The sequence below is a fragment of the Pelophylax lessonae genome (genome assembly GCF_965119305.1).
Source record: "Pelophylax lessonae genome assembly, chromosome: 3".
Taxonomy (NCBI): Eukaryota; Metazoa; Chordata; class Amphibia; order Anura; family Ranidae; genus Pelophylax; species Pelophylax lessonae.
In genome coordinates this window covers 45,524,917-45,549,183 of record NC_138770.1, presented here as the reverse complement: position 1 = coordinate 45,549,183, position 24,267 = coordinate 45,524,917, and the positions used below count along the sequence as shown (strand labels likewise).

Genomic DNA, 24,267 nt, shown 5'->3' with positions numbered 1-24,267 from the left:
ATACTGCAGGAGATGTTATAACAGCGAAAAGAAGCAGTCTGAAACCTGAGCATATGGATCATCTAGTGTTCTTACAGAAAAACCTACATGTTCCCAAATGCTAAGCACTGAAATAATTACTAATTCATGTTTTTAATGAATTAGTAATTACTAATTCAGTCTGCCGCCAGTCACCAGTCAGTCACACCACCAGTCTTGTTTTATAGCTTTAAAGCACTGATGGTTTGTTTTGAAGATTGTCCTGTCCAATGTGTCCATTTCCAATCCATAATCCGTTCCGTTGCTTCACACTAAAAGTGTCTAGGCATTAGACAAGTAGGCAGGGGTTCATTTAACCCTCAACCAAATAAATAATATTAAAGTGTATTTTCTTCTAGACAACTGACTGACACCAAGCCAGCCACGGTGCAGCATTATAGGAAGGAAAATCATTGAGAGAAATAACTTGCACATTTGAAGCTTAACCTCGAGTAAATCTTATCTTATTGGATCACAAATAAATACACCAATTGTGGATTCTTGTGTAATATACTATATTTATGAGTTTGTGAATGTGACCCCCATAGGATTTCCTCAAGGTTAAGCTTCAGTTTACAATTTATTCTCTCAAGGATTTTCCTTCCTCTAATGGTGGCTTGTTGGCTAGCTTGGCTTCAGTTACAGATGTAATAGACATGGTAGAGTGCTGCTCAGTGCAGTGCAGGTAAAGTTTTCTTTCTGTAACATGACTGACTGACTGACTGTCGTGACAACTCAAGAGCTTATAACGCAGCTCTAGCATTAACTCAACACACACACACACAGTGTGTGTGTGTGTTGAGTTGATGCTGAGGCTGCGTATAAGCTTTTGAGTTGTCACGAGTCACGACACACACACACTGTGTTTAGTTGACTGGCAATGGCAGGGGCAAACACAATCGCAGTGAACCTGGAACATTTTATATTTTTTACAGCTTTTCTGGCACTGGAGAGATGGAGAATGGCTTTTTTTCAAAATTGGTCCATTCACATAAGTGAATTAATATTTAAGCTTAAGCTTATATTTGTATAACTCCCCTCTAGCAGCCATCAACTAACTTCACTTGAGTTGACTGGCAGTTGGAGGGGGAAACAAACATCACAGTGAACATGGAAGTTATGCAGCAGTGCACTATTGCCAGGTTCACCCTTGATGTTTGCTACTAGTCAGGAAGTGCTCTGTTTTGTAGAGGACAGGTTATGGCACACACCTGGAATTTATTGCAATGCATGTCTGTCTGCTGGTGTCTGTTGTACTCTGTAACAATAGCAAGTGTAGGGGGTTCCCTCAACCAAACAAATACTAAAGGTAAAAGTGTATCTAGACAACTGAAGGCAAGCCGGCAGCCATGGTACAGGAAAGGACATCCTTGAAAGATTAAATCAATCATACATTGAAGCGTAAAACCTTGATTAAATCTTTACTGGATCACAAATACACACAAACCTGACCTAACCTATATGCCTCGCGTTGTACCAGTGTGCCAATGCCAAACCTTTCTTCAGTTCTCATGATTCTGATGCAGACTGTTGTGTGTTTTTTTGTGATCCCATGAAGATTTACTCAAGGTTTCAGCTTCAGTTGGTGATTTACTCTGTCAAGGGTTTTCCTTCCTCTAATGGTGGCTTTGGCTTGGCTTCAGTTGGGTTTAATCGTGGTAGAGACAGAGACTGTCTGCAGGACAGGTAACGTTTTCTGTAAAGTAAGTGACATAAAAGTGACATAAGTGAATTGATAAGCTTAAAGCTTATATTTGTAACTCCCCTCTAGCAGCCATCAACTCACTTGAGTTGACTGGCAGTTGCAGAGGGAAATAAACATCACGGTGAACATGGAAGTTATGCAGCAGTGCACTATTGCCAGGTTCACCCTTGATGTTTGCTACTAGTCAGGAAGTGCTCTGTTTTGTAGAGGACAGGTTATGGCACACCTGGAATTTATTGCAATGCATATTCACATAAAAGGATTTATATATAATGTTTTGTGGGAATTTATGATGACCATTTTCACAAGAATATTAGCTTGGCTGGCTGGCTTCTTCTATCTTGGCTTGCCTTTAAAGTACAACTATAGGCCAAACTTTATCCAAAATCAAAAAAGTTTTGCCTTTAGTTGTACTTTAAATGGTGGTAGGCCTGGCTTATATTAATATTTTCTTTTATGAAGCAGTAAACTGCACTACTACAGTTTTTTACTAATTTTACTGTTACTTCTAGTAAAATACTAGTGTTGTTGTCTGTCTCTGCTATGCTGTTTGCATTTTCAGACCTTCCTATATGTTTGCAGTGCAAGTGCACTAAAGTATGCAGGGCTTGCAGGCCATGACAGGGTCCAGGAAAGTGTCCTTTGAAGCAAATGAAAATAAAAAGGATTATTTTATTTGTGACTGCTTGATTGTTTGTTTTTTTTGATAAAGTTTTGAAAACCATTGGGCAGTGGGCTGGGCATGGGCATTGGGCAGTAATCATGATGCATCGTGATGCATCGCGGAATCAAATCGTATCGAATCGCGACCCTAATAATCGTAATCGCATCGAATCGTGAGGTAAGTGAAGATGCGCAGCCCTAATACAAAGTATCTCCATTCCTCATATCATACAAAGTATCTCCATCCCTCATATCATACAAAGTATCTCCATCCTTCATATCAAACAAAGTATCTCCATCCCTCATATCATACAAAGTGAAGATGCGCATAGCATACAAAGTGAAGATGCGCAGCCCTAATACAAAGTAGCTCCATCCCTCATATCATACAAAGTATCTCCATCCCTCATATCATACAAAGTATCTCCATTCCTCATATCATACAAAGTATCTCCATCCCTCATATCATACAAAGTATCTCCATCCTTCATATCATACAAAGTATCTCCATTCCTCATATCATACAAAGTATCTCCATCCCTCATATCATACAAAGTATCTCCATTCCTCATATCATACAAAGTATCTCCATCCCTCATATCATACAAAGTATCTCCATTCCTCATATCATACAAAGTATCTCCATCCTTCATATCTGTAGCACCACCCCCGCAGGAGCTGCTGATTAGATTATTGGGTCTACGTCCTGCCTAACAACCCACAGAATTGGCTCGAACCCTCCCTAGGCACAACTGACCCAGAATAGGACTGGAATACCAAATGGCTACACAGATTGGAATATAACACTTCAATAAATAATAATGACCTGTTACCTCTCTCCAGCTGCAGTCCTTCTGGGTAATACAAGGTGACCACACACAAGCTTGCTTTTAAACAGGAAAGTTATTTACTGTGAATCAAATAAACAGTTTCGATACAGTAAAATATGACTTTGTAAAAGGATATACTAATTAATTAATCAAAGATAAGATAAATACTGTGATATCACTCCTCAAGGGCACATTAATTGTTTCAGGAAATGTCTCAGAGCCTATAGGACCGCCATCTTAATCACTATTATACTTTTGGAGATAAGGCTCAGCATTCAGTTAGACACAGTATCAGAATGTCAGACCTATCTGAGTCCGCTGTTTCTTCTCTATATCTTCGCTAGCAACGTTGGTGCACTCGCAATTTGTAATCCACATTGAGGATGGGTGATCAATAGAGAGAATGGCAGCAAACAGTTAGTAATCACCGCGGGGTGTCTGTGCAGGATTGCCGGTAAAACTTCTGTGAGAGATGTACTGGGCCACCTGGTATATTGCCTTCTACTACTCTAAGGCTAATCCTGACTAAAGTTACTTCTTTGATAGATAGAGTCAGTTTTTGGGCAGGTGCCCTCTCACCAACAGGACTGTCTCCCAGGAAGCCTCCGCTGCTGTCTCAGTCTCCGGCCTCTGTCACCAGCCGCGCTAGGTATTTGGGGTGGATGAGTCTGGTCTCTGTAGAACATCGATGGGACCTCCAGGAGGGATCCTCTACTGGAGATGAAACACTGCAACTTAGTCACTTAAGGCCCAGGAGTTTCGGCCTAGCATACAGCATCAGCCCACAGCACTGGCATCCTGCTTGTCTCACTGTGTCTTTCCCAAGAGAGTGAGCCTGGCTCCTCCCTTCCTTTATAAAGCTTCCCCCAGAAGGCTGTGCGGTGCAGCAGTGCACCCTGGTATTCTCAAAGCACTATGGGCGATGAAGACTGCTCAACTTCCTGAAAGGAAAATAACATCAAAAGACATTCCATAGCCGCTGCAATGTGTCCTTTTGGCCACTAGATGGAGCCGAGTTCCTCTCAAATGTCAAGCAGCAGTCTTTTAGAACTTGTATAATGGAAGACCCCGCTACACACTCCCCCCACTTGAGAAACTTTGGTCCCCAAAGAGGACAACAGCATGTACTCCAGTGCATATGTTGGCAGTACACAAAAAAAACATTAACATATGCATAACAGGGAATCATCTTCCTTTTCATAAGCAGAGTTCAAACTTAACAACTGCATATTACAACACAGGTTCGACATAGGAACCTCCCACCAATTGTCAGGGGAGGGAAGGTAATTCTGTTCACAGACCCCTGACACTTGAGTGGCTTGTACAGATGTGCCTGGGGGTGAGCTAGGGTTGTCCTCCACCAAATCTGCGGTGGAAGAACTAGGCTGATCAAGAGTTCGTTTGGAAGTAAAGATAGCCTCTTCTGAGCATTCACCCAATTGGTCATAGGTCAGTCTTTTGGGCGGGTGAATGACTCTTCTTTCCCTCTGTTCTTTGGGATGCACGATCTCAGAGGTACTAGGACCAGCCACTTCTGGGGATTCTTCAATGTCCTCCTCCTCATGTTCCAACACACAGGAATCTGATGCTTCAAGAGCGGTCAGTTCTTCTTCAGAGGAAGGTGCAACCTCCTCCTCAGGATCTTCATCATCAACTACTTCTTCTGGAAGCATGTGGAAAGGTATGAATTCGGGGGCTTCCGCCCGAAGGGTTCCTCTGTCAGCCAATTCGGATGAAGACAGGGAGGCAGGTGTGGGTTCTGGTAACTGAGACGACCACATCCAGTCAGGTACCTCCTCTTCATCTTCCAGATCTTCAGATGGAGAATTTCCCTCCCTCACATCTGGGAGTGTCGACTGAGATCTGGTGACTGGTCTGGACAGGCGAGAGGTCGAAGGGGTCTCTGGCGAATCTACGACAGGAGGCATGCGAACTGCTTCAGAGAGAGGCAGTAAATGGTTCCTATGCCAAGTCTTCAATGGACCCACACTTCCTTCAGGCCGAATTTGATACACAGGGAGGTTTGGTAGTTGCTTGCAGATAACATAAGGTTGGGACTTCCAGCGGTCTGCCAACTTGTGTTTTCCCGGGACACCCAAGTTCCTCAACAATACCCTGTCCCCTGGTTGCAAGTCTTGGATCCGAACTTTTAAGTCGAAATTCCTTTTATTCCTCAGTCCACGTTGATCAGATGTGGCCTGAGCTTTATCATAGGCCGATTTCAGACTCTTCCGCAGTCGGTCCACATATCCCTTGTGCGATGCTGAAGAGGTGTGATCGGGCGAGATGCCAAAGGCCAAATCCACTGGCAATCGAGCCTCTCGTCCAAACATTAGACGATAAGGGGAATATCCAGTAGCATCACTGACAGTACTGTTGTAGGCATGCACAATGGCAGCTACATGTTTGCCCCAATGCTGTTTCTTCTCTGAGCTTAAAGTCCCCAACATGTCCAAAAGAGTCCTGTTAAATCTTTCCGGCTGGGCATCCCCTTGTGGATGGTAGGGAGTAGTTCTAGTCTTTTGGATGCCTAACAGATCTAACAGTCTCTTGATCAGTCTGCTTTCAAAGTCTCTTCCCTGATCTGAATGGAGGCGTTGTGGTAACCCATAGTGTACAAAGAACTTTTCTACAAGAACTTTGGCTACTGTAGAGGCCTTCTGATCCCTTGTTGGGAATGCTTGGGCGTATCTGGTAAAATGGTCTGTTACCACAAGGACATTCCCTTGGCCACTCAGATCAGGCTCTAGGCAAAGGAAATCAATGCACACCAGTTCCATGGGTCCCTGGCTTTGCAGATGGCCCATTGGGGCTGCTTGACGTGGCAGAGTCTTCCTTTGTATACATCGGACACAAGAATGACAGTATCCTTCAACTTCGGCCCTCATACAGGGCCAGTAGAACCTGTCTCTGACAAGCTGAAAAGTTCTTTCAGGTCCCAGATGGCCATGATTATCATGAAGAGCAGCCAGAACTCTCTCCCTGTATTTAGCTGGTAAGAACAGTTGCCACTTCTCCTCCAGATCTTCAGATGGGCCTCTTCGGTAGGCCACCCCTTCTCGGATCTGTAACCGGGTCCACTCTCTATGCAACAGACGGGCCCCCTGAGGAGAGTCGGTGAGAAGCAACTCAGGGCGCTGGATCTCCAAGGCTTCCAAAAGAAGTTTTCCCAGAGGGTCTTCCAGCTGCTCCTTCCTCAAGTCCCTTTTGGACAGCCGGGGTAAATCTTCCCCTTCAACCTGGGTCACCCTGCAATAGTATTTGGGTACTCCGACAGCCGAAACCCCAATCTCTTCGGCTCTTGATCCTCCTCTGGATCGAAGTTCAGTTCCCTGATATAGGGCACGCACCCCTTCTGGAGCCAAATGGGTCCATTCTTCATCAGGTTCGTGTGGTGCATGCAACCTTCTGGATAGGGCATCTGCATCCCTGTTCCCGATTCCTGGCCGATACTTCAGGCTGAAGTTGAAGCTAGAGAGGGCAGCCAACCATCTGTGTCCTGTTGCATCCAGCTTAGCTGTAGTCAACAGATAGGTAAGGGGATTATTATCCGTCTTGACAATGAATTCAGCTCCGTACAGGTAATCTTTCAGTTTGTCGACCACTGCCCACTTTAAGGCCAGGAATTCAAGTTTGTGGGTAGGATAATTCCTTTCAGCAGGTAGTAGACTCCTGCTCACGTAGGCTACGGGTCGCAGGTGGCCCCCATGTTCCTGGTAGAGTACCCCACCCAGCCCATCTCGGCTGGCATCGACATGTAGTTCATATGGTTTCGTGGGGTCTGCGTAGGCCAACACAGGGGCAGTGGTTAGATTCTTTTTCAACTGAATGAAAGCCCCTTCACATTCTGGGGTCCACTGATCCTGGATGGACTCCTTGGCCTTCCGGGGTCCCATGGTGGACTTCATTGGCTTGACCAGTTCAGGAACGTCATCTTCTTCGTTCTTTAGTAACTCATTGAGGGGTCGGGCAATCTTGGCGAACCCCTCTACAAACCTCCTGTAATAGGAGCAAAAACCCAGGAACGACCGAAGTTCGGTCACATTTGTAGGTCTCGGCCAGGAGGCGACAGCATCCAGCTTGTCCGGGTCGGTGGCCACCCCTTCTTCAGACACGATGTGGCCCAGGTAATGGACCGAGGACTGATAGAATTGGCATTTCTCAGGAGAAAGTTTCAGGCCTTCTTCATGTAGCCTCTTCAGGACCTTTTCCAACCTCTCCTCGTGTTCTTCCAAAGTTCTGCCAAACACGATAACATCATCCAAGTATACCAGTACCTCTATCAAATTCATATCTCCAACGGTCCTTTCCATCAGCCTTTGGAAGGTAGCAGGGGCCCCTGACAATCCCTGAGGCATGCGATTGAACTCAAAGAACCCCACAGGGGTGATGAAGGCTGTCTTCTCCCGATCTTCAGGGTGCATGGGGATCTGATAATACCCACTCTTTAAGTCCATCACACTGAACCACTTCGCCCCTGACAGGCTCTGTAGGGCGTCTTCGATTCGAGGAGTGGTATACTGGTCTGGGATGGTTCTTCTGTTCAGTGTTCGGTAGTCGATACAAAGCCTCAGAGATCCGTTTTTCTTCCGGACTACCACTATCGGAGAAGCATATGGGCTCCTGGATTCTCGAATAACCCCAGTCTTCTTGAGTTCCGCCAGCTGCTGACGTAGATCTTCTAAGTCACCTAAGGGAACTCGCCGGACTCTTTCTCGGAAAGGTTTGTCCTCACTCAGGCGGATCTTATGAGTGGCACTCCTGGCGCATCCCACGTCGAACTCAGCCCTAGAAAATATTCCTCGCCATCCAGCAAGTTGTGCCTTGGCCCTCTTCACCCATTCTGGTGGGAGGGCAGCGTTTCCAGAGCAGAGCTCTTCTATAACATCTTCACCCCTTCCCTCCTCTTTAAGATCAGATGGGACAACTGGGGTAGCCGGGTTAACTTGGCCCAACAGCACTCTGGCCGGTACCTTCACCGGTGTAGTAGAGGTGTTTCTGACACTCACTAAAACCCTTCCATGGTTTTTCTGTAACACCTTCAAAGGGATCACTTCAGGGATTACTTCTATCCCTCTCTCCTCTTCCTGTGGACCTGATTCAAAGATGATAAAAGGGCCCGGCTGTTTCCATGTGAGTTTAACGGAAGCTTTCAGACAAGCCACCTCTCCTGGCTGCAAGACCTTTTCCGTTCTGTCCAACTTCCAGAGTCTTCCAACTCCTTCTGCAGGAGTCTCTTGCTCCAATACTAATCGTTGATAGGCCTGCCGTAGCATGGGGTGAATCCTTGGCGCTGGAGCATCCTGTCCCTGGACCAGTTGTGTCAGGAGGCGCCTTACTAGGTCAGTGTTGGTCCCTACGATGAGAGAGCTTTTGTTGGCCCCTGGCGGACGAGGACAGACCACCGCTAGGGTGTCGAAGGTTTCAGCTTCACCAGCCACTGATGGGTCAAAGGTCAACTTGATTGGCAGATACCCGTCATAGGGAAAACTTTGAGTCCCGATACCCCATATCTCCAGATCTTCCAACTTCTGCAGAGGTAGATGGGTAAGGTGTTTATCATAGAAGTCTCTATACAGAAGAGTCACTTGGGCCCCAGTGTCAAGGAGGGCTCTTGTGTAAATTCCTTCTACCTGGACAGAGACTACAGGGGAAGGCCCGACCAAGTTAGTTGGGAATTCTCTTGAAGTGGCCTTGTTGTCTGATTCAGTTCTCTGCACCCAGGCTCTTTTCTTTTTTTTTCTTCTGGACTTCAGTCCCCTCTGGGCCCGGTGTGCATTGATTTTCCTTCTCTCAGTAGCCTGGAGTATAGAACTAGGGGCGTTGTACCTGGATCTGACTCCCTGACTCAGATTCCCTGAATCATTGAGTCTCTTGGATTCCCTTGAAACTGGCGGGCACCCGGTCGACTCCTTCACGGGTGCCCTCTGAAGTTTTTCCGCTGGCTTGCGAGGTTCTGAGGCGACATTTCCTGGGCTGGGACATACTCCTCTAACATGTCCTACTCCCCCACAGTTGAAACAAGTTAGCGATCTCCTAGGTCTCGGTTCCGGGTCTACTCTAAGGTTAGAAGGTTTATCCGGCTTCTCTGACACGTTCCCATCAGGTAGAGTAGATGCCTGACTAGTCAGGATGGACACCATTTCTATCAACTGGGACACCTGGGTCTTTAGGAGTTCAACTTGCGAGTCACTTTCTTTTGCACTTATCACTCTGACACGAGCAGTTGAGTCAAACTGCCGACTCTTCCTTTTGTTGTCTAACATGACCTCTTCTTCTCTGACCATTCGGATCAGGTCAGGGTATTCCAGAATGCCACCATCTTGGCGAGTTCGCAACAGTATGGCAATGGGATCTAAGGGTTGAGCCCCTCTCAGCACCTGCCGTGCACGAGTCTCATCTACCTTCCGGGGGTCTATCCCTTTCTTTATCAAGATCTGGTGGATGATCTTATCTAGGCGTCTAATAAATTCGGACAACTTCTCTTCCTCTTCTTGGTAACAGTGGTCTAACTGGTAAAGAAGTTCAGCCACGTTCTCCGTCCGACCAAATACATCTTGTAGAATGTCTAGATAATCCTGTGCAGTACAGTTCTTTTTGCTTAGCTTGAGATTACGTACGGCCTCTAGTGCAGGTCCCTTTAAACTTTCTGTGATTCTCTGTTTCTTGTGCTGTTCTGGTACCTCCCACTCTTCCAAAGCCTGAGTGGCGGTATCTAACCACTCTTCAAACCCATCTTCTGTCGAAGGCACAGGCTGTTTCCCAGAGAATGTCCTGAGCTTCCTATATTCAGTCATCAGATAGTTTGGGGAGTCCTTACTACATTTTGCTACGATTTCCCCGAGAACAGCACACAGTTCTGAGCTAAAGGTAGACAAAGGTGGTGACTCTGGACTCCCTTCTTGGACACCTTTTTCTTTGCTGGATCCCCCAGGAGTGGTGGATGAGGGACCTTCAGTAAGGACTTCTGGATGTATTAAGAAAAGTTCTGTTTGGTCAGTAGTCTTTACACTGGTTCCCTTAAAGTAATCAGGGACCCCCTTCCTCCACTCACACAATGCATACGTGTGTGGAACGGTGGTGTCTGTCTTTATGTCAGTCACCCAGAATTTCCTGTCTGTGGACAGTGCCCTTAAAACTGGGAGGAGTTTTTCCTCAGTCCAGACCTCTCCCTTGATTTCAACCACCAGGCCATTTTCCACTACGACATTCTCTTCCCTGCACCACTCGGCTGCAGCGGTAGGATCCATTTCTGCGTTGAGGGGGATTCTGTGGCTGAGAGGGTTGTGTTGCAGGACTGTAGATCATCCCGGACGAGCCCCCACGTGTAGCACCACCCCCGCAGGAGCTGCTGATTAGATTATTGGGTCTACGTCCTGCCTAACAACCCACAGAATTGGCTCGAACCCTCCCTAGGCACAACTGACCCAGAATAGGACTGGAATACCAAATGGCTACACAGATTGGAATATAACACTTCAATAAATAATAATGACCTGTTACCTCTCTCCAGCTGCAGTCCTTCTGGGTAATACAAGGTGACCACACACAAGCTTGCTTTTAAACAGGAAAGTTATTTACTGTGAATCAAATAAACAGTTTCGATACAGTAAAATATGACTTTGTAAAAGGATATACTAATTAATTAATCAAAGATAAGATAAATACTGTGATATCACTCCTCAAGGGCACATTAATTGTTTCAGGAAATGTCTCAGAGCCTATAGGACCGCCATCTTAATCACTATTATACTTTTGGAGATAAGGCTCAGCATTCAGTTAGACACAGTATCAGAATGTCAGACCTATCTGAGTCCGCTGTTTCTTCTCTATATCTTCGCTAGCAACGTTGGTGCACTCGCAATTTGTAATCCACATTGAGGATGGGTGATCAATAGAGAGAATGGCAGCAAACAGTTAGTAATCACCGCGGGGTGTCTGTGCAGGATTGCCGGTAAAACTTCTGTGAGAGATGTACTGGGCCACCTGGTATATTGCCTTCTACTACTCTAAGGCTAATCCTGACTAAAGTTACTTCTTTGATAGATAGAGTCAGTTTTTGGGCAGGTGCCCTCTCACCAACAGGACTGTCTCCCAGGAAGCCTCCGCTGCTGTCTCAGTCTCCGGCCTCTGTCACCAGCCGCGCTAGGTATTTGGGGTGGATGAGTCTGGTCTCTGTAGAACATCGATGGGACCTCCAGGAGGGATCCTCTACTGGAGATGAAACACTGCAACTTAGTCACTTAAGGCCCAGGAGTTTCGGCCTAGCATACAGCATCAGCCCACAGCACTGGCATCCTGCTTGTCTCACTGTGTCTTTCCCAAGAGAGTGAGCCTGGCTCCTCCCTTCCTTTATAAAGCTTCCCCCAGAAGGCTGTGCGGTGCAGCAGTGCACCCTGGTATTCTCAAAGCACTATGGGCGATGAAGACTGCTCAACTTCCTGAAAGGAAAATAACATCAAAAGACATTCCATAGCCGCTGCAATGTGTCCTTTTGGCCACTAGATGGAGCCGAGTTCCTCTCAAATGTCAAGCAGCAGTCTTTTAGAACTTGTATAATGGAAGACCCCGCTACATATCAAACAAAGTATCTCCATCCCTCATATCATACAAAGTATCTCCATCCCTCATATCATACAAAGTATCTCCATCCTTCATATCAAACAAAGTATCTCCATCCCTCATATCATACAAAGTATCTCCATCCCTCATATCATACAAAGTATCTCCATCCCTCATATCATACAAAGTATCTCCATCCCTCATATCATACAAAGTATCTCCATCCCTCATATCATACAAAGTATCTCCATCCCTCATATCATACGAAGTATCTCCATTCCTCATATCATACAAAGTATCTCCATCCATCATATCATATAAAGTATCTCCATCCCTAATATCATAATTTATCTCAAATCCTATAAAGTATCTTAGTTAGGTTATGTTTTTATCAGTGAACAGAGTTTGAAGGCCTAAGTGACGTCTTCTGAAAGCCTTTATGGTTAATCATGTAATGAAAGTAATTATAGTGGGTGTATACAATGTGAATCATAGTAAATGTCACGCTAACAATATATGACAATGTAACACTGTCAGCTCATTACAGTACAGAGACATCAGAGGAGCTTCTAGGATGTGGGATGGAAATATGAATAGTCAGAGATAAGACAACAAGGGGCAAAGTCCAATCACATTATTATTGTTGGAAGGGTGGAGATGTCATATATGCTGAAATACATTGTCTACACACTGGGGCTGATTTACTAAAGGAGCGATGAAGCTGTGTTGTGTAGTTGGGAATCAGATGTTGGTGCAGTGATGTGTGGTTGGAGATCAGATGTTGGTGCAACATTGTGTTGTTGGAGATCAGATGTTGGTGCAGTGTTGCGTGGTTGGAGATCAGATGTTGGTGCAGTGTTGTGTGGTTGGAGATCAGATGTTGGTGTAGTGTTGTGTGGTTGGAGATCAGATGTTGGTGCAGTGGTGTGTGGTTGGAGATCAGATGTTGGTGAAGTGTTATGTGGTTGGAGATCAGATGTTGGTGCAGTGTTGCGTGGTTGGAGATCAGATGTTGGTGCTGTGTTGTGTGGTTGGAGATCAGATGTTGGTGCAATGCTGTGTGGTTGGAGATCAGATGTTGGTGCAGTGTTGTGTGGTTGGAGATCAGATGTTGGTGCAGTATTGTGTGGTTGGAGATCAGATGTTGGTGCAGTATTGTGTGGTTGGAGATCAGATGTTGGTGCAGTATTGTGTGGTTGGAGATCAGATGTTGATGTAGTGATGTGTGGTTGGAGATCAGATGTTGGTGCAGTGTTGTTTGGTTTGAGATCAGATGTTAGTGTAGTGTTGTGTGGTTGAAGATCAGATGTTGGTGCAGCGTTGTGTGGTTGGGGGATCAGATCTTGGTGTAGTGATGTGTGGTTGGAGATCAGATGTTGGTGCTGTGTTGTGTGGTTGGGAATCAGATCTTGGTGCAGTGATGTGTGGTTGGAGATCAGATGTTGGTGCTGTGTTGTGTGGTTGGGAATCAGATCTTGGTGCAGTGATGTGTGGTTGGAGATCAGATCTTGGTGCAGTGTTGTGTGGTTTGAGATCAGATGTTGGTGCAGTGATGTGTGGTTGGAGATCAGATGTTGGTGCAGTGTTGTGTGGTTGGAGATCAGATGTTGGTGCAGTATTGTGTGATTGGAGATCAGATGTTGGTGCAGTATTGTGTGGTTGGAGATCAGATGTTGGTGCAGTATTGTGTGGTTGGAGATCAGATGTAGATGTAGTGATGTGTGGTTGGAGATCAGATGTTGGTGCAGTGTTGTGTGGTTTGAGATCAGATGTTAGTGTAGTGTTGTGTGGTTGAAGATCAGATGTTGGTGCAGCGTTGTGTGCTTGGGGATCAGATCTTGGTGTAGTGATGTGTGGTTGGAGATCAGATGTTGGTGCAGTGTTGTGTGGTTGGAGATCAGATGTTGGTGCAGTGTTGTGTGGTTGGAGATCAGATGTTGGTGCAGTGTTGTGTGGTTGGAGATCAGATGTTTGTGCAGTGTTGGGTGGTTTGAGATCAGATGTTGGTGCAGTGTTGTGTGGTTGGAGATCAGATGTTGGTGCAGTGTTGTGTGGTTGGAGATCAGATGTTGGTGCAGTGTTGTGTGGTTTGAGATCAGATGTTGGTGCAGTGTTGTGTGGTTGGAGAGCAGATGTTGGTGTAGTGTTGTGTGGTTGGAGATCAGATGTTGGTGCAGTGTTGTGTGGTTGGAGATCAGATGTTGGTGCAGTGTTGTGTGGTTGGAGATCAGATGTTGGTGCAGTGTTGTGTGGTTTGAGATCAGATGTTGGTGCAGTGTTGTGTGGTTGGAGAGCAGATGTTGGTGCAGTGCTGTGTGGTTGGAGATCAGATGTTGGTGCAGTGTTGGGTGGTTTGAGATCAGATGTTGGTGCAGTGTTTTGCGTGTTTGGGATGACTTTTCTGCTGTGTATTACATATAATCAGAGGGTGGACAGTATGAAGAATGCTGGCAGTTGTGGAGCAGTACGTGTCCCAGCCTGTGTCCTCTGTGTCATCCTTATTTATTGTTTAGCAGAAAATACCTCTTCTTGTACTAACACTGCTGTATCAACTCTGAGACTATCTGTGAGGCCCACACTCTGCCTGTCCCCAAGGGCTATTCCCTGTCTGTCACCAAGGGCAGTTCCCTGACTGTCCCTAAGGGCTATACTCTGACTGTCCCCAAGAGATATACACTGCCTGTCATCAATGGTTATACCCTGTGTCCAATGGCTATACTTTGACTGTCCCCAAGGACTTTTCCCTTACTGTCCCCAAGGACTATACTCTGGATGTTCCCAAGGCCTATACCCTGACTGGCCCCAAGAGATATACCGTGCCTGTCCTCAATGGGTATACCCTTTCAGTCTCCAATGACTATACCTTGACTGCCTCCAATAATTTTTACCTTCTGTTCCCAAAGTCTATACCCCGACTGTCCCGAAGAGCTAAACCCTGGCTGTCCCCGAAGCTTTTACCCTGACTGTCCCCAAGAGATATACCCTGCCTGTCCCCAATGCTTATACCTTGACTGTCCCCAATGGTTATACCTTGACTGTCTCCAAGGACTTTTCCCTTACTGTCCCCAAGGACTATACCCTGACTGTCCCCAAGAGCTATTCCCTTCATCTCCCCAAGGGCTATACCCTGCCTGTCCCCAATGGTTATTCTCTGCTGATCCCCAATGGTTATTCCTTGACTGTCCCCTAAAGGCTATACCCTGACTGTCTCCAATTGCTATACCTTGACTGTTCCCAAGGGTTATTCCCCAACTGTCCCAAAGGGGTATACCCTGCCTGTTCCCAAGGGTTATTCCCCAACTGTCCCAAAGGGGTATACCCTGCCTGTTCCCAAGGGTTATTCCCCAACTGTCCCAAAGGGGTATACCCTGCCTGTTCCCAAGGGTTATTTTGCTGGCTGTTCCCAAAGGAAATTATACATATTCAATTGACAGCAAACAGATTGCTACAATGTAGCCATACGTGAATAAAGGGGTTAAACAGATCGTGGAAACCAGAGCGCAGGAATCTCTCAATATAATGAAGTGAATGCAACGTCTAGTGACTTGTTTAGTATGCTCATGTAATGTACTGTGTTTATATGGCAGACCTATTTACACTCCATTGGCTCCACACAGGAGAGGAGAATGAGGAGGCTTGGATGAAGCTTGTGATAGGCCCGGTAATCCAGGAGGCGAAGGAATATACGGCAGGGATTCATGGCGGAGTGCTTCAAGGTAATATGTGTTAATCCTCATCCAGACTGCAATGGTGTCATGCTTGTCTTTCCATTAAAACATGGCGTCAAAACCCCTGTGAAGGGACGCACAGTGTTTTAGGTGCATTCTCTACGCATTTCACATGCGTCATCATTCACCCCTGATGAAGGTGCAAGTTGATGGAACTTGCAGCATAAAGATGGGTGGCAACACTCCAAAGTCAAAGGCCAAGAGCTGTGGTAGGGAGACCTCATTGCTGGAGCTCCCATGGCATATTGGGCCAACAAGCGACTAAGACCCCAGAACTCACCTAAACCCGGCAAAGTCTGTGCTGCTAACATAAGATGTAGAGGAGGGTGATGGAAGCATAGTATTCTTAAAGTGTCTCATTCCTCTTTAGGATTCAGAGTCAGAAGGGTCGGACGACGAGATCATCTGGGAGAAGCCAGTTAGTGATTGGACAGTGCAGGACGTGTGCTCCTGGCTCCAGTATGGACCCCTACAGAACAGTGCTGGGCTCCTCCAGGCAGCTTACACTCATCACATATCTGGTAAGCTGTCTTTTTGCTTACTGCACCCTGGCTCATATCCTCTTCATGGGGAGATAAGAGGGGTCGCAGGACAGGAAGGTCATTTTTCCTATAGACCATCAATGTAAGGTGCATTCTTCAAACTGGCCACCAATGTAAGGGACATTCTTCCCACTGACCACCAATGTAAGGAACATTCTTCCCACTGATCACCAACCTAAATGAATTTCACGTCCTTTTTTTTCCCACAAACAGAGCTTTCTTTTGGTGGTATTTGATCACCTGTGTGATTTTTTGATCATGCGCTATAAACAAAAAAAGAGCGTCAATTTTGCAAAAATAACAATATTTTTCACATTTTTTATATGAAATTTCCCCCCCAAAAAATGTAAAAATCAAAATTTTTTAACATTTTCGGCCAATTTGTTTTATGCTACATATGTTTGGTAAAAAAAATCGCAAAAAGCATATTTTGATTGGTTTGCGCAAAAGTTATCGCGTTTACTAACAAAGGGAAAGATTTTTGTCATTTTTGGTGTTTTTTTTTTTTAACGAGTAATGGCGGCGATCTGCAATTTTTTTTGCGGGACTGCGACATTGCGGCGAACAGATCGGACCCTTGACTGACATTTTTGACAATTTTGGGGTTACCAGTGACATTACTGCAGTAATCAGTGCTAAAAATATGCACTGTTACTGTAAAAATGACACTGGCAGGGAAGGGGCTAACTGTATTGGAGAGGGAGGGGTTAAGTGTGTCCTAGGGGCGTGTTTTTTTACTGTAGTGGGACAGGTCTCCTATTGTAAAAACAGAGATCAACGGTTCTACATAGTAGAACCGTCTGATCTCCATTTTTACACAGGGGAGAATGACAGGCGGCTTGTTTACATAAGCCGACCGCCTTTCTCCCGCTCTACTGACGATCGTGGTGTGACCGGCAGACATCGGGTCCGCCGGTCACACGCGCGGACTCCTCCGTGAACGAGCCTCAGCGGGCGCGCGCTCGCCCGATATTGGCTCACAAACCGGTCACAGGCTAGTGACGTATATATACTGTACATCACTTTGCCTGGCCGGGGCTGACCGCCGCAGTATATCTACTTGCGGCGGTCGGCAAGCGGTTAATGAACATTCTTTCCACTGACCCCAATGTAAGGGACATTCTTCCCACTAATCACCAATGTAAGAAGCATTATTTCCACTGACAACCAATGTATGAGGCATTTTTCCCACTGACCACAATGTAAGGGACATTCTTCAAACCTATCACCAATGGAAGGAGCATTATTCCCACTGACGACCAATGAAAAGGGCATTCTTCCCACTGATCACCAATGTAGGGGGCCTTTTTTCCCACTGATCACAAATGTAAGGGACATTATTCCCACTGATCACCAATGTAAGGGACATTCTTCCCACTGATCACCAATGTAAGGGACATTCTTCCCACTGATCACCAATGTAAGGGACATTATTCCCACTGATCACCAATGTAAGGGACATTATTCCCACTGACCACCAATGTAAGGGACATTATTCCCACTGATCACCAATGTAACTGACACTTAACGAAGTGGTTCCCCAAGACCGTAATATTGTTTGAAGGGCTCCTCTGTAAAAGGTTTGAAAAGACTTGCCATCACACCATTCACTGTTCCTTCTATGCTGTAAAATCCAGAGAGGTCAGAAGTCCCTGAGGTGCAGAAACCGTTCCGGCTGCCATTAACAGCTAGGCCATAATTAAATCTTGCACATTCTCATATTTGTTTGAAGCACAGCTGAATGTCTTCACCATGTCAGCATTCTTTATATATTATGCTGGAGCCACATAATTGGCTATTTCTCTAATGACCCAGTGTATTAGGTCAGGTACATTAGAGGTCAAGTGATTGGAATTCCCCTAATAGGTTGGGTTATGGTTACAGATGCAATACTATAGCATAGCGTGACCGTTTGTCTCCTCTCTCCAGGTCGCGCTCTGCTGAGACTCTCTGATGACCTGCTGCAGCGGATAGGGATTCACCAGGAGAGTCTGCGAAGAATGATATTGGTAGAAGTCCTGGAGCTGAGGTTGCAGCAAGAGTTACAGCAACTGCTGTTTATCACTGAAGGTGAGGATGACTGGGGGGGGGTTGAGGATGAATGTGACAAAGGGCGTCCAAGGATAAGGATGGCTGAGGATGGGTTTGACTAAGGGTGAATGTGACTGAGGGTGTCCAAGGTTGAGGATGAACGAGGATGAGTGTGACTGAGGGCGTCCAAGGTTGAGGATGGCCGAGGCCGAGGGTTAGTGTCACTGAGAGTGTCCAAGGTACAGGATGATCGAAGATGGGTATGACTGAGGGTGTACAAGGTTAAGGATGGCTGAGGATGGTTATGACTGAGGGTGTCCAAGGTTGAGGATGACCGAGGATGGGTTTGTGAGTGAGGTTGTCCAAGGTTGCAGATTACCGAGGGTGGGTGTGACTGAGGGTGTCCAAGGTTGAGAATGAGTAAAAAGGGATGTGACTGAGGGTTTCCATGGTTGAAAATTACCGTGGATGGGTGTGACTGAGGGTGTCCAAGGTTGAAGATGACCGAGGGTGGGTGTTATTGAAGGTGTCCAAGTGTGAGGATGACCGAGCATGGGTGTGACTAAAGGTGTTCAAGGTTGAGAATAACCGAGGACGGGCGTGACTGAGGGTGTACAAGGTTGAAGATGACCAAGGGTGGGTGTGACTCAGGGTGTCCAAGGTTGAGGATGAGTAAAAAGGGGTGTAACTGAAGGTGTCCAAGGTTGAGGATAACTGAGGACAGGCATGACTGAGGGTGTCCAAGGTGGAAGATGAGTAAGAGTTGGTGTGATTGAGGGTGTCCAAGGTAAATGATGACTGAGGAAGGGTGTGATTGAGGGTGTCCAAAGTTGAGGATGCCTGAGGGTGGATGTGACTGAGAGTGTCCAAGGTTGAGCATAGCCGAGGGTGTGTGTGACTGAGGGTGTTGAAGGTTGAGGAATATCAAGGGTGGGTGTGACTGAGAGTATCCAAGGTTGAGGATGAGTAAGAGTGGGTGTGACTGAGGGTGTCCAAGGTTGAGGATACCGAGGGTGGATGTGACAGAGTGTCTAAAGTTGAGGATGGCCAAGGGTGTGTGTGACTGAGAGTGTCCAAGGTTGAGGATAGCCGAGGGTGTGTGAGACTGAGGGTGTTGAAGGTTGAGGAATATCAAGGGTGGGTGTGACTGAGAGTGTCCAAGGTTGAGGATTAGTAAGAGTGGGTGTGACTGAGGGTGTCCAAGGTTGAGGTTCCCCGAGGGTGGATGTGACTGAGAGTGTCTAAAGTTGAGGATGGCCAAGGGTGTGTGTGACTGAGGCTGTCCAAGGTTGAGGACAAGTAAGAGTGGGTGTGATTGAGGGTGTCAAAGGTAGAGGATGACCGAAGATGGGTGTGACTGAGGGTGTCCAAGGTTAAGGATGACCATGGGTGGGTGTGACTGAGGAAAAGTGTGACTGAGGGTGCCTAAAGGCTGAGGATGAGTCAGGGTGGGTGTGATTGAGGGTGTCCAAGGTTGGGGATGAATCAGGATTTATGTGCCAGAGAGTTTTTCAAGGTTGAGGATGAACGAGCAAGGGTGGGATTGAGGATGTCCAAGGTCAAAGCTGATGAAGGGTGTTTGTGACTGAGGCCGTCCAAGGTTGAAGATGAATAAGAGTGGGTGTGATTGAGGGTGTCCAAGCTAGAGGATGACTCAAGATGGGTGTGACTGAGGGTGTCCAAGGTTGAGGATGACTGAGGGTGTTCAAGGTTGAGGATGAGTAAGAGTGGTTGTGACTGAAGGTGTCTAAGGTTGAGGATGCCCGAGGGTGGAGGAGGCTGAAAGTGTCCAAGGTTGAGGATGGCCAAAGGTGTGTGTAACTGAGGCTGTCCAAGGTTGAGTACAAGTAAGAGTGTGTTTGATTGAGGTTGTCCAAGGTAGAGGATGACTAATGATGGGTGTGATTGTGGGTGTCGAAAGTTTAAGGATGACAAAGGGTGTGACTGAGGGTGTCCAAGGTTGAGGATGACCGAAAGTGGGTGTGACTGATGGTGTTCAAGGTTAAGGATGAACAAGGGTGGGTGTGACTGAGAAAATGTTTGACTGAGGGTGCCTAAGGCTAAGGATGAGTGAGGGAGGGTGTGACTGAAAGTGTCCAAGGTTAAAGATGAACGAGGTTGGGTGTGACTGAGGGTGTCCAAGGCTGAGATGACCAAGAGTGGATGTGCCAAGGGTGAGGATGGCCGTGGGTGGATGTGACTGAGGATGGGTGTAACAAAGCATGTCCACAAATGAAAATGACCAAGAGTGAGAGAGGTTAGCATATATCTAGTAATATAGACAGTATATATTGTATAGGTGGGATAAAGCCTCATATATCTTGTAATATATACTGTATATAATGTATAGGTGGGGTTAAACATCATATATCTAATAATATGTACAATATATAATGATATAATGTATGTATGTCAGCTGAGGAGTCATATATCTAGTAATATATACAATGTATAGGTGGGGTGAGGACCCATATATTTAGTAGTATAAACAGTATACAATGTATAGGTGGGGTGAGGACCCATATATTTAGTAGTATAAACAGTATACAATGTATAGGTGGGGTGAGGACCCATATATGTAGTAATATAAACAGTGTACAATGTATATGTGGGGTGAAGGTATATGGTATTGATGTATATTGGCTGTGATGAAGCGATAGAAGTATGCCGTGTGCGTGGCGGTGAAACATACAGCTTTTCAGATACTCTCATACAACATACAATTTTATGAACAGACCTACATTTCTGATATACACTTATCAAGTAATAACAAATACTGTATATTATCTATAGGATCTGAGTTCCTCTCTCTGTGAACATCTATATAATGGGAATAATGGGAATATTTCTCTATTTGTCATTACAGAATGAAGCTAGGAGGATCTGACCAATCACATCGCTGAATCAGCTGAAACAATAGAAGTGTTTATGTTACAAAGTGTTATATGAGGAGATCCTACTGACGACAAACCCCCCGATCAGAGTCTGGTGCCACTCCAATATACAGTGTTTGACTCCGTAGAGGAGTGTAGGTGGTGGGTAGTTGTAGAAGGCAGAGCCTGGTACCAGTCTTGTCTGCAACTACCCGAAGGGTGCAGAGTCTGGTGCCAGTCCAATCTACAGTATACAACTGCCCAGAAGAATAGTGGTGGTAGGTAGGTGCAGGGTGAGGAGTTTGATGCCAGTTCAATATACAGTAGATAACTCCCTAGAGGTGAGTAGGTGGTAGGCAAATGTACAATAATGTGAACAATATACGGTATATAACTGCCCAGAAGAATATACCAGTCCAATATACAGTATAATGCAGAGGTGTGTAGGTGGTAGGTAGATGTAGGGTGAAGAGTCTGAAAGCAGTCTAATCTGCAGTATATAACTGCCCCGGAAAGGTGTAGAGTCTGGTATCAGTCCAATCCAGTATATAATTGCCCTGGTTCCAGTCCAATTTTAGTATATGACTACCTAGAGGAGTGCAGAGTCTGGTGCCAGTCCAATGGGTAGTGTATAACTCCCCAGGAGAGACCAGTCTGGTGCCAGTCCAATGGGCAGTGTATAACTCTCCAGGAGAGACCAGTATGGTGCCAGTCCAATGGGCAGTGTATAACTCCCCAGCAGAGACCAGTCTGGTGCCAGTCCAATGGGCAGTGTAAAACTCCCCAGGAGAGACCAGTCTGGTGCAAGTCCAATGGGCAGTGTATAACTCCCCACGAGAGACCAGTCTGGTGCAAGTCCAATGGGCAGTGTATAACTCCCCAGAAAAGACCAGTCTGGTGCCAGTCCGAAGGGCAGTGTATAACTCCCCAGAAGAGACCAGTCTGTTGCCAGTCCAATCTAAAATATATAACTGCCCAGAATAATACAGAAGGTAGGTAGGTGTAGGTTGAAGAGCCTTGTACCAATCCAATATACAGTATATAGTTCTCTAGAAAAGTGTAGGTGGTAGGTAGGTGGGTGTGGAGTGCAGAGTCTAGTGCCAGTCCTGTCTGCTTTATGTACCTTCCCAAAAGAGTGCATGAGTTTGGTGCCAGTCCAATGGGCAGTTTATATCTCTCCGGGAGAGACCAGTTTGGTGCCAGTCCAATCTGCAGTATATAACTGCCCAGAAGAATATAGGGGGTAGGTAAATGTAGAGTGAAGAGTCATGCCAGTCCAAAATACTGTATATAATTCCCTAGAAGAATGTAGGTGGTAGATAGGTGGGGACTGCAAAGTCTGGTGCCAGTCCAGTGGGCAGAGTATATCTCTCCAGGAGAGACCAGTCTGGTGCCAGTTCAATCTGCAGTACGTAACTGCCCAGAAGAATATAGGGGGTAGGTAGATGTAGGGTGAAGAGTCATGCCAGTCCAATATACAGTATATATATTCCCTAGAGGAATGTAGGTGGTAGGTAGGTGTGAAGTGCTAAGTTTGGTGCCAATCCAAAGGGCAGTGTATATCTCTCCGGGAGAGACCAGTCTGGTGCCAGTTCAATCTGCAGTATAGAACTGCCCAGAAGAATATAGGGGGTAGGTAGATGTAGGGTGAAGAGTCATGCCAGTCCAATATACAGTATTTAATTCCTTAGAGGAATGTAGATGATAGGTAGGTGTGAAGTGCAGAGTTTGGTTCCAGTCCAATGGGCAGTGTATATCTCCCAGGGAGAGACCAGTTTGGTGCCAATCCAATGGGCAGTGTATATCTCCCTGGGAGAGACCAGTTTGGTGCGAGTCCAATGGGCAGTGTATATCTCCCCGGGAGAGACCAGTTTGGTGACAATCCAATGGGCAGTGTATATCTCCCCGGGAGAGACCAGTCTGGTGACAATCCAATGGGCAGTGTATATCTCCCGGGGAGAGACCAGTTTGGTTATAACTGCCCAGAAGAATATAGGGGGTAGGTAAATGTATGGTGAAGAGTCATGCCAGTCCAATATACAGTATATAATTCCCTAGAAGAATGTAGGTGGTATATAGGTGTGGAGTGCAGAGTCTGGTGCCAATCCAATGGGCAGTGTATATCTAACCGGGAGAGACCAGTTTCATGCCAATCCAATGGGCGGTGTATATCACCCTGGGAGAGACCAGTTTGGTGCCAATCTAATGGGCAGTGTATATCTCCCAGGAGAGACCAGTTTGGTGCCAGCCCAATGGGCAGTTTATATCTCCCCAGGAGAGACCAGTTAGGTGCCAATCCAATGGGCAGTGTATATCTTCCCGGGAGAGACCAGTTTGGTGCCAATCCAATGGGCAGTGTATATCTCCCCGGGAGAGACCAGTTTGGTGCCAATCCAATGGGCAGTGTATATCTCCCCGGGAGAGACCAGTTTGGTGCCAATCCAATGGGCAGTGTATATCTCTCCGGGAGAGACCACTTTGGTGCCAGTCCAATGGGCAGTGTATATCTCCCTGGGAGAGACCAGTTTGGTGCCAGTCCAATGGGCAGTGTACATCTCCCCGGAAGAGACCAGTTTGGTGCCAGTCCAATGGGCAGTGTATATCTCCCCGGGAGAGACCAGTTTGGTGCCAGTCCAATCTGCAGTATATAACTGCCCAGAAGAATATAGGGGATAGATAGATGTAGGGTGAAGAGTCATGCCAGTCCAATATACAGTATACAGCCCAGAGGTGTGTAGGTGGTAGGTAGGTGTAGGGTGAAAAGTCTGGTGCCAGTCCAACATACAGTATATAATTGCCCAGAAGAGTGGTACCAGTCCAATGGGCCCTATGTATCTCCCCAGGAGAGACCAGACACGTACCAGTCCAATCTGTAGTATATAACTGCCCATAGGAATATAGGTGGTAGGTAGATATGTAATAAATACTCAGTACAGATAAGTGGCGTCAATCCGCCATACTGGGGTCCATACTGGAGCTCTGGGGGGGGGGCATCCAATAATAAGTCAGAGGCCCCACGTTTACACGCTGGTGGAAACCCCTTCCATATACAGTGTATATATTACACCAGGGTGCCACCTCTGGTGTCAGATGATCTCTTCCCTTCACAGAACACTCCAGAAATTGGGAGTCGTCATTTCCTGGGACCACTCTGACAGCCGCCTCAGATAATTCCTTCTAATTTTTGGCATGTATACAATACACGGGGAGATCTTCTACTCACCCGGTATAATAAAGTCCTTCAAAGATTCCGGTTATCTGTTTCACCCCAAAAAAAAGAACAATTGTAGAATAAAACCGACAAAGATGAAACGC

General features: G+C 46.3%; 1 protein-coding gene across 4 annotated transcripts in view; it reads left to right on the top strand.

Moving 5' to 3' along the window:
* LOC309551495 (sterile alpha motif domain-containing protein 12-like) overlaps positions 1–23,763 on the top strand; it is a 29,074-nt gene extending 5,311 nt beyond the window's left edge. The window contains exons 2-6 of one of the 4 annotated variants that reach the window (XM_082252102.1): positions 15,396–15,494; positions 15,877–16,027; positions 17,978–18,118; positions 20,946–21,238; positions 23,702–23,763. In XM_082252102.1, the coding sequence (XP_082108228.1) occupies positions 15,477–15,494; positions 15,877–16,027; positions 17,978–18,118; positions 20,946–20,950 (315 nt within the window). In that variant the 5' untranslated portion in view covers positions 15,396–15,476 and the 3' untranslated portion in view covers positions 20,951–21,238; positions 23,702–23,763. Of the gene's footprint in view, positions 1–15,395; positions 15,495–15,876; positions 16,028–17,977; positions 18,119–20,945; positions 21,325–21,391; positions 21,427–22,155; positions 22,180–23,682 lie in introns of those variants that run through there. The other 3 variants (XM_082252099.1, XM_082252100.1, XM_082252101.1) reach the window with 3 other exon arrangements.
* The last annotated feature ends 504 nt before the right edge of the window (positions 23,764–24,267 follow it).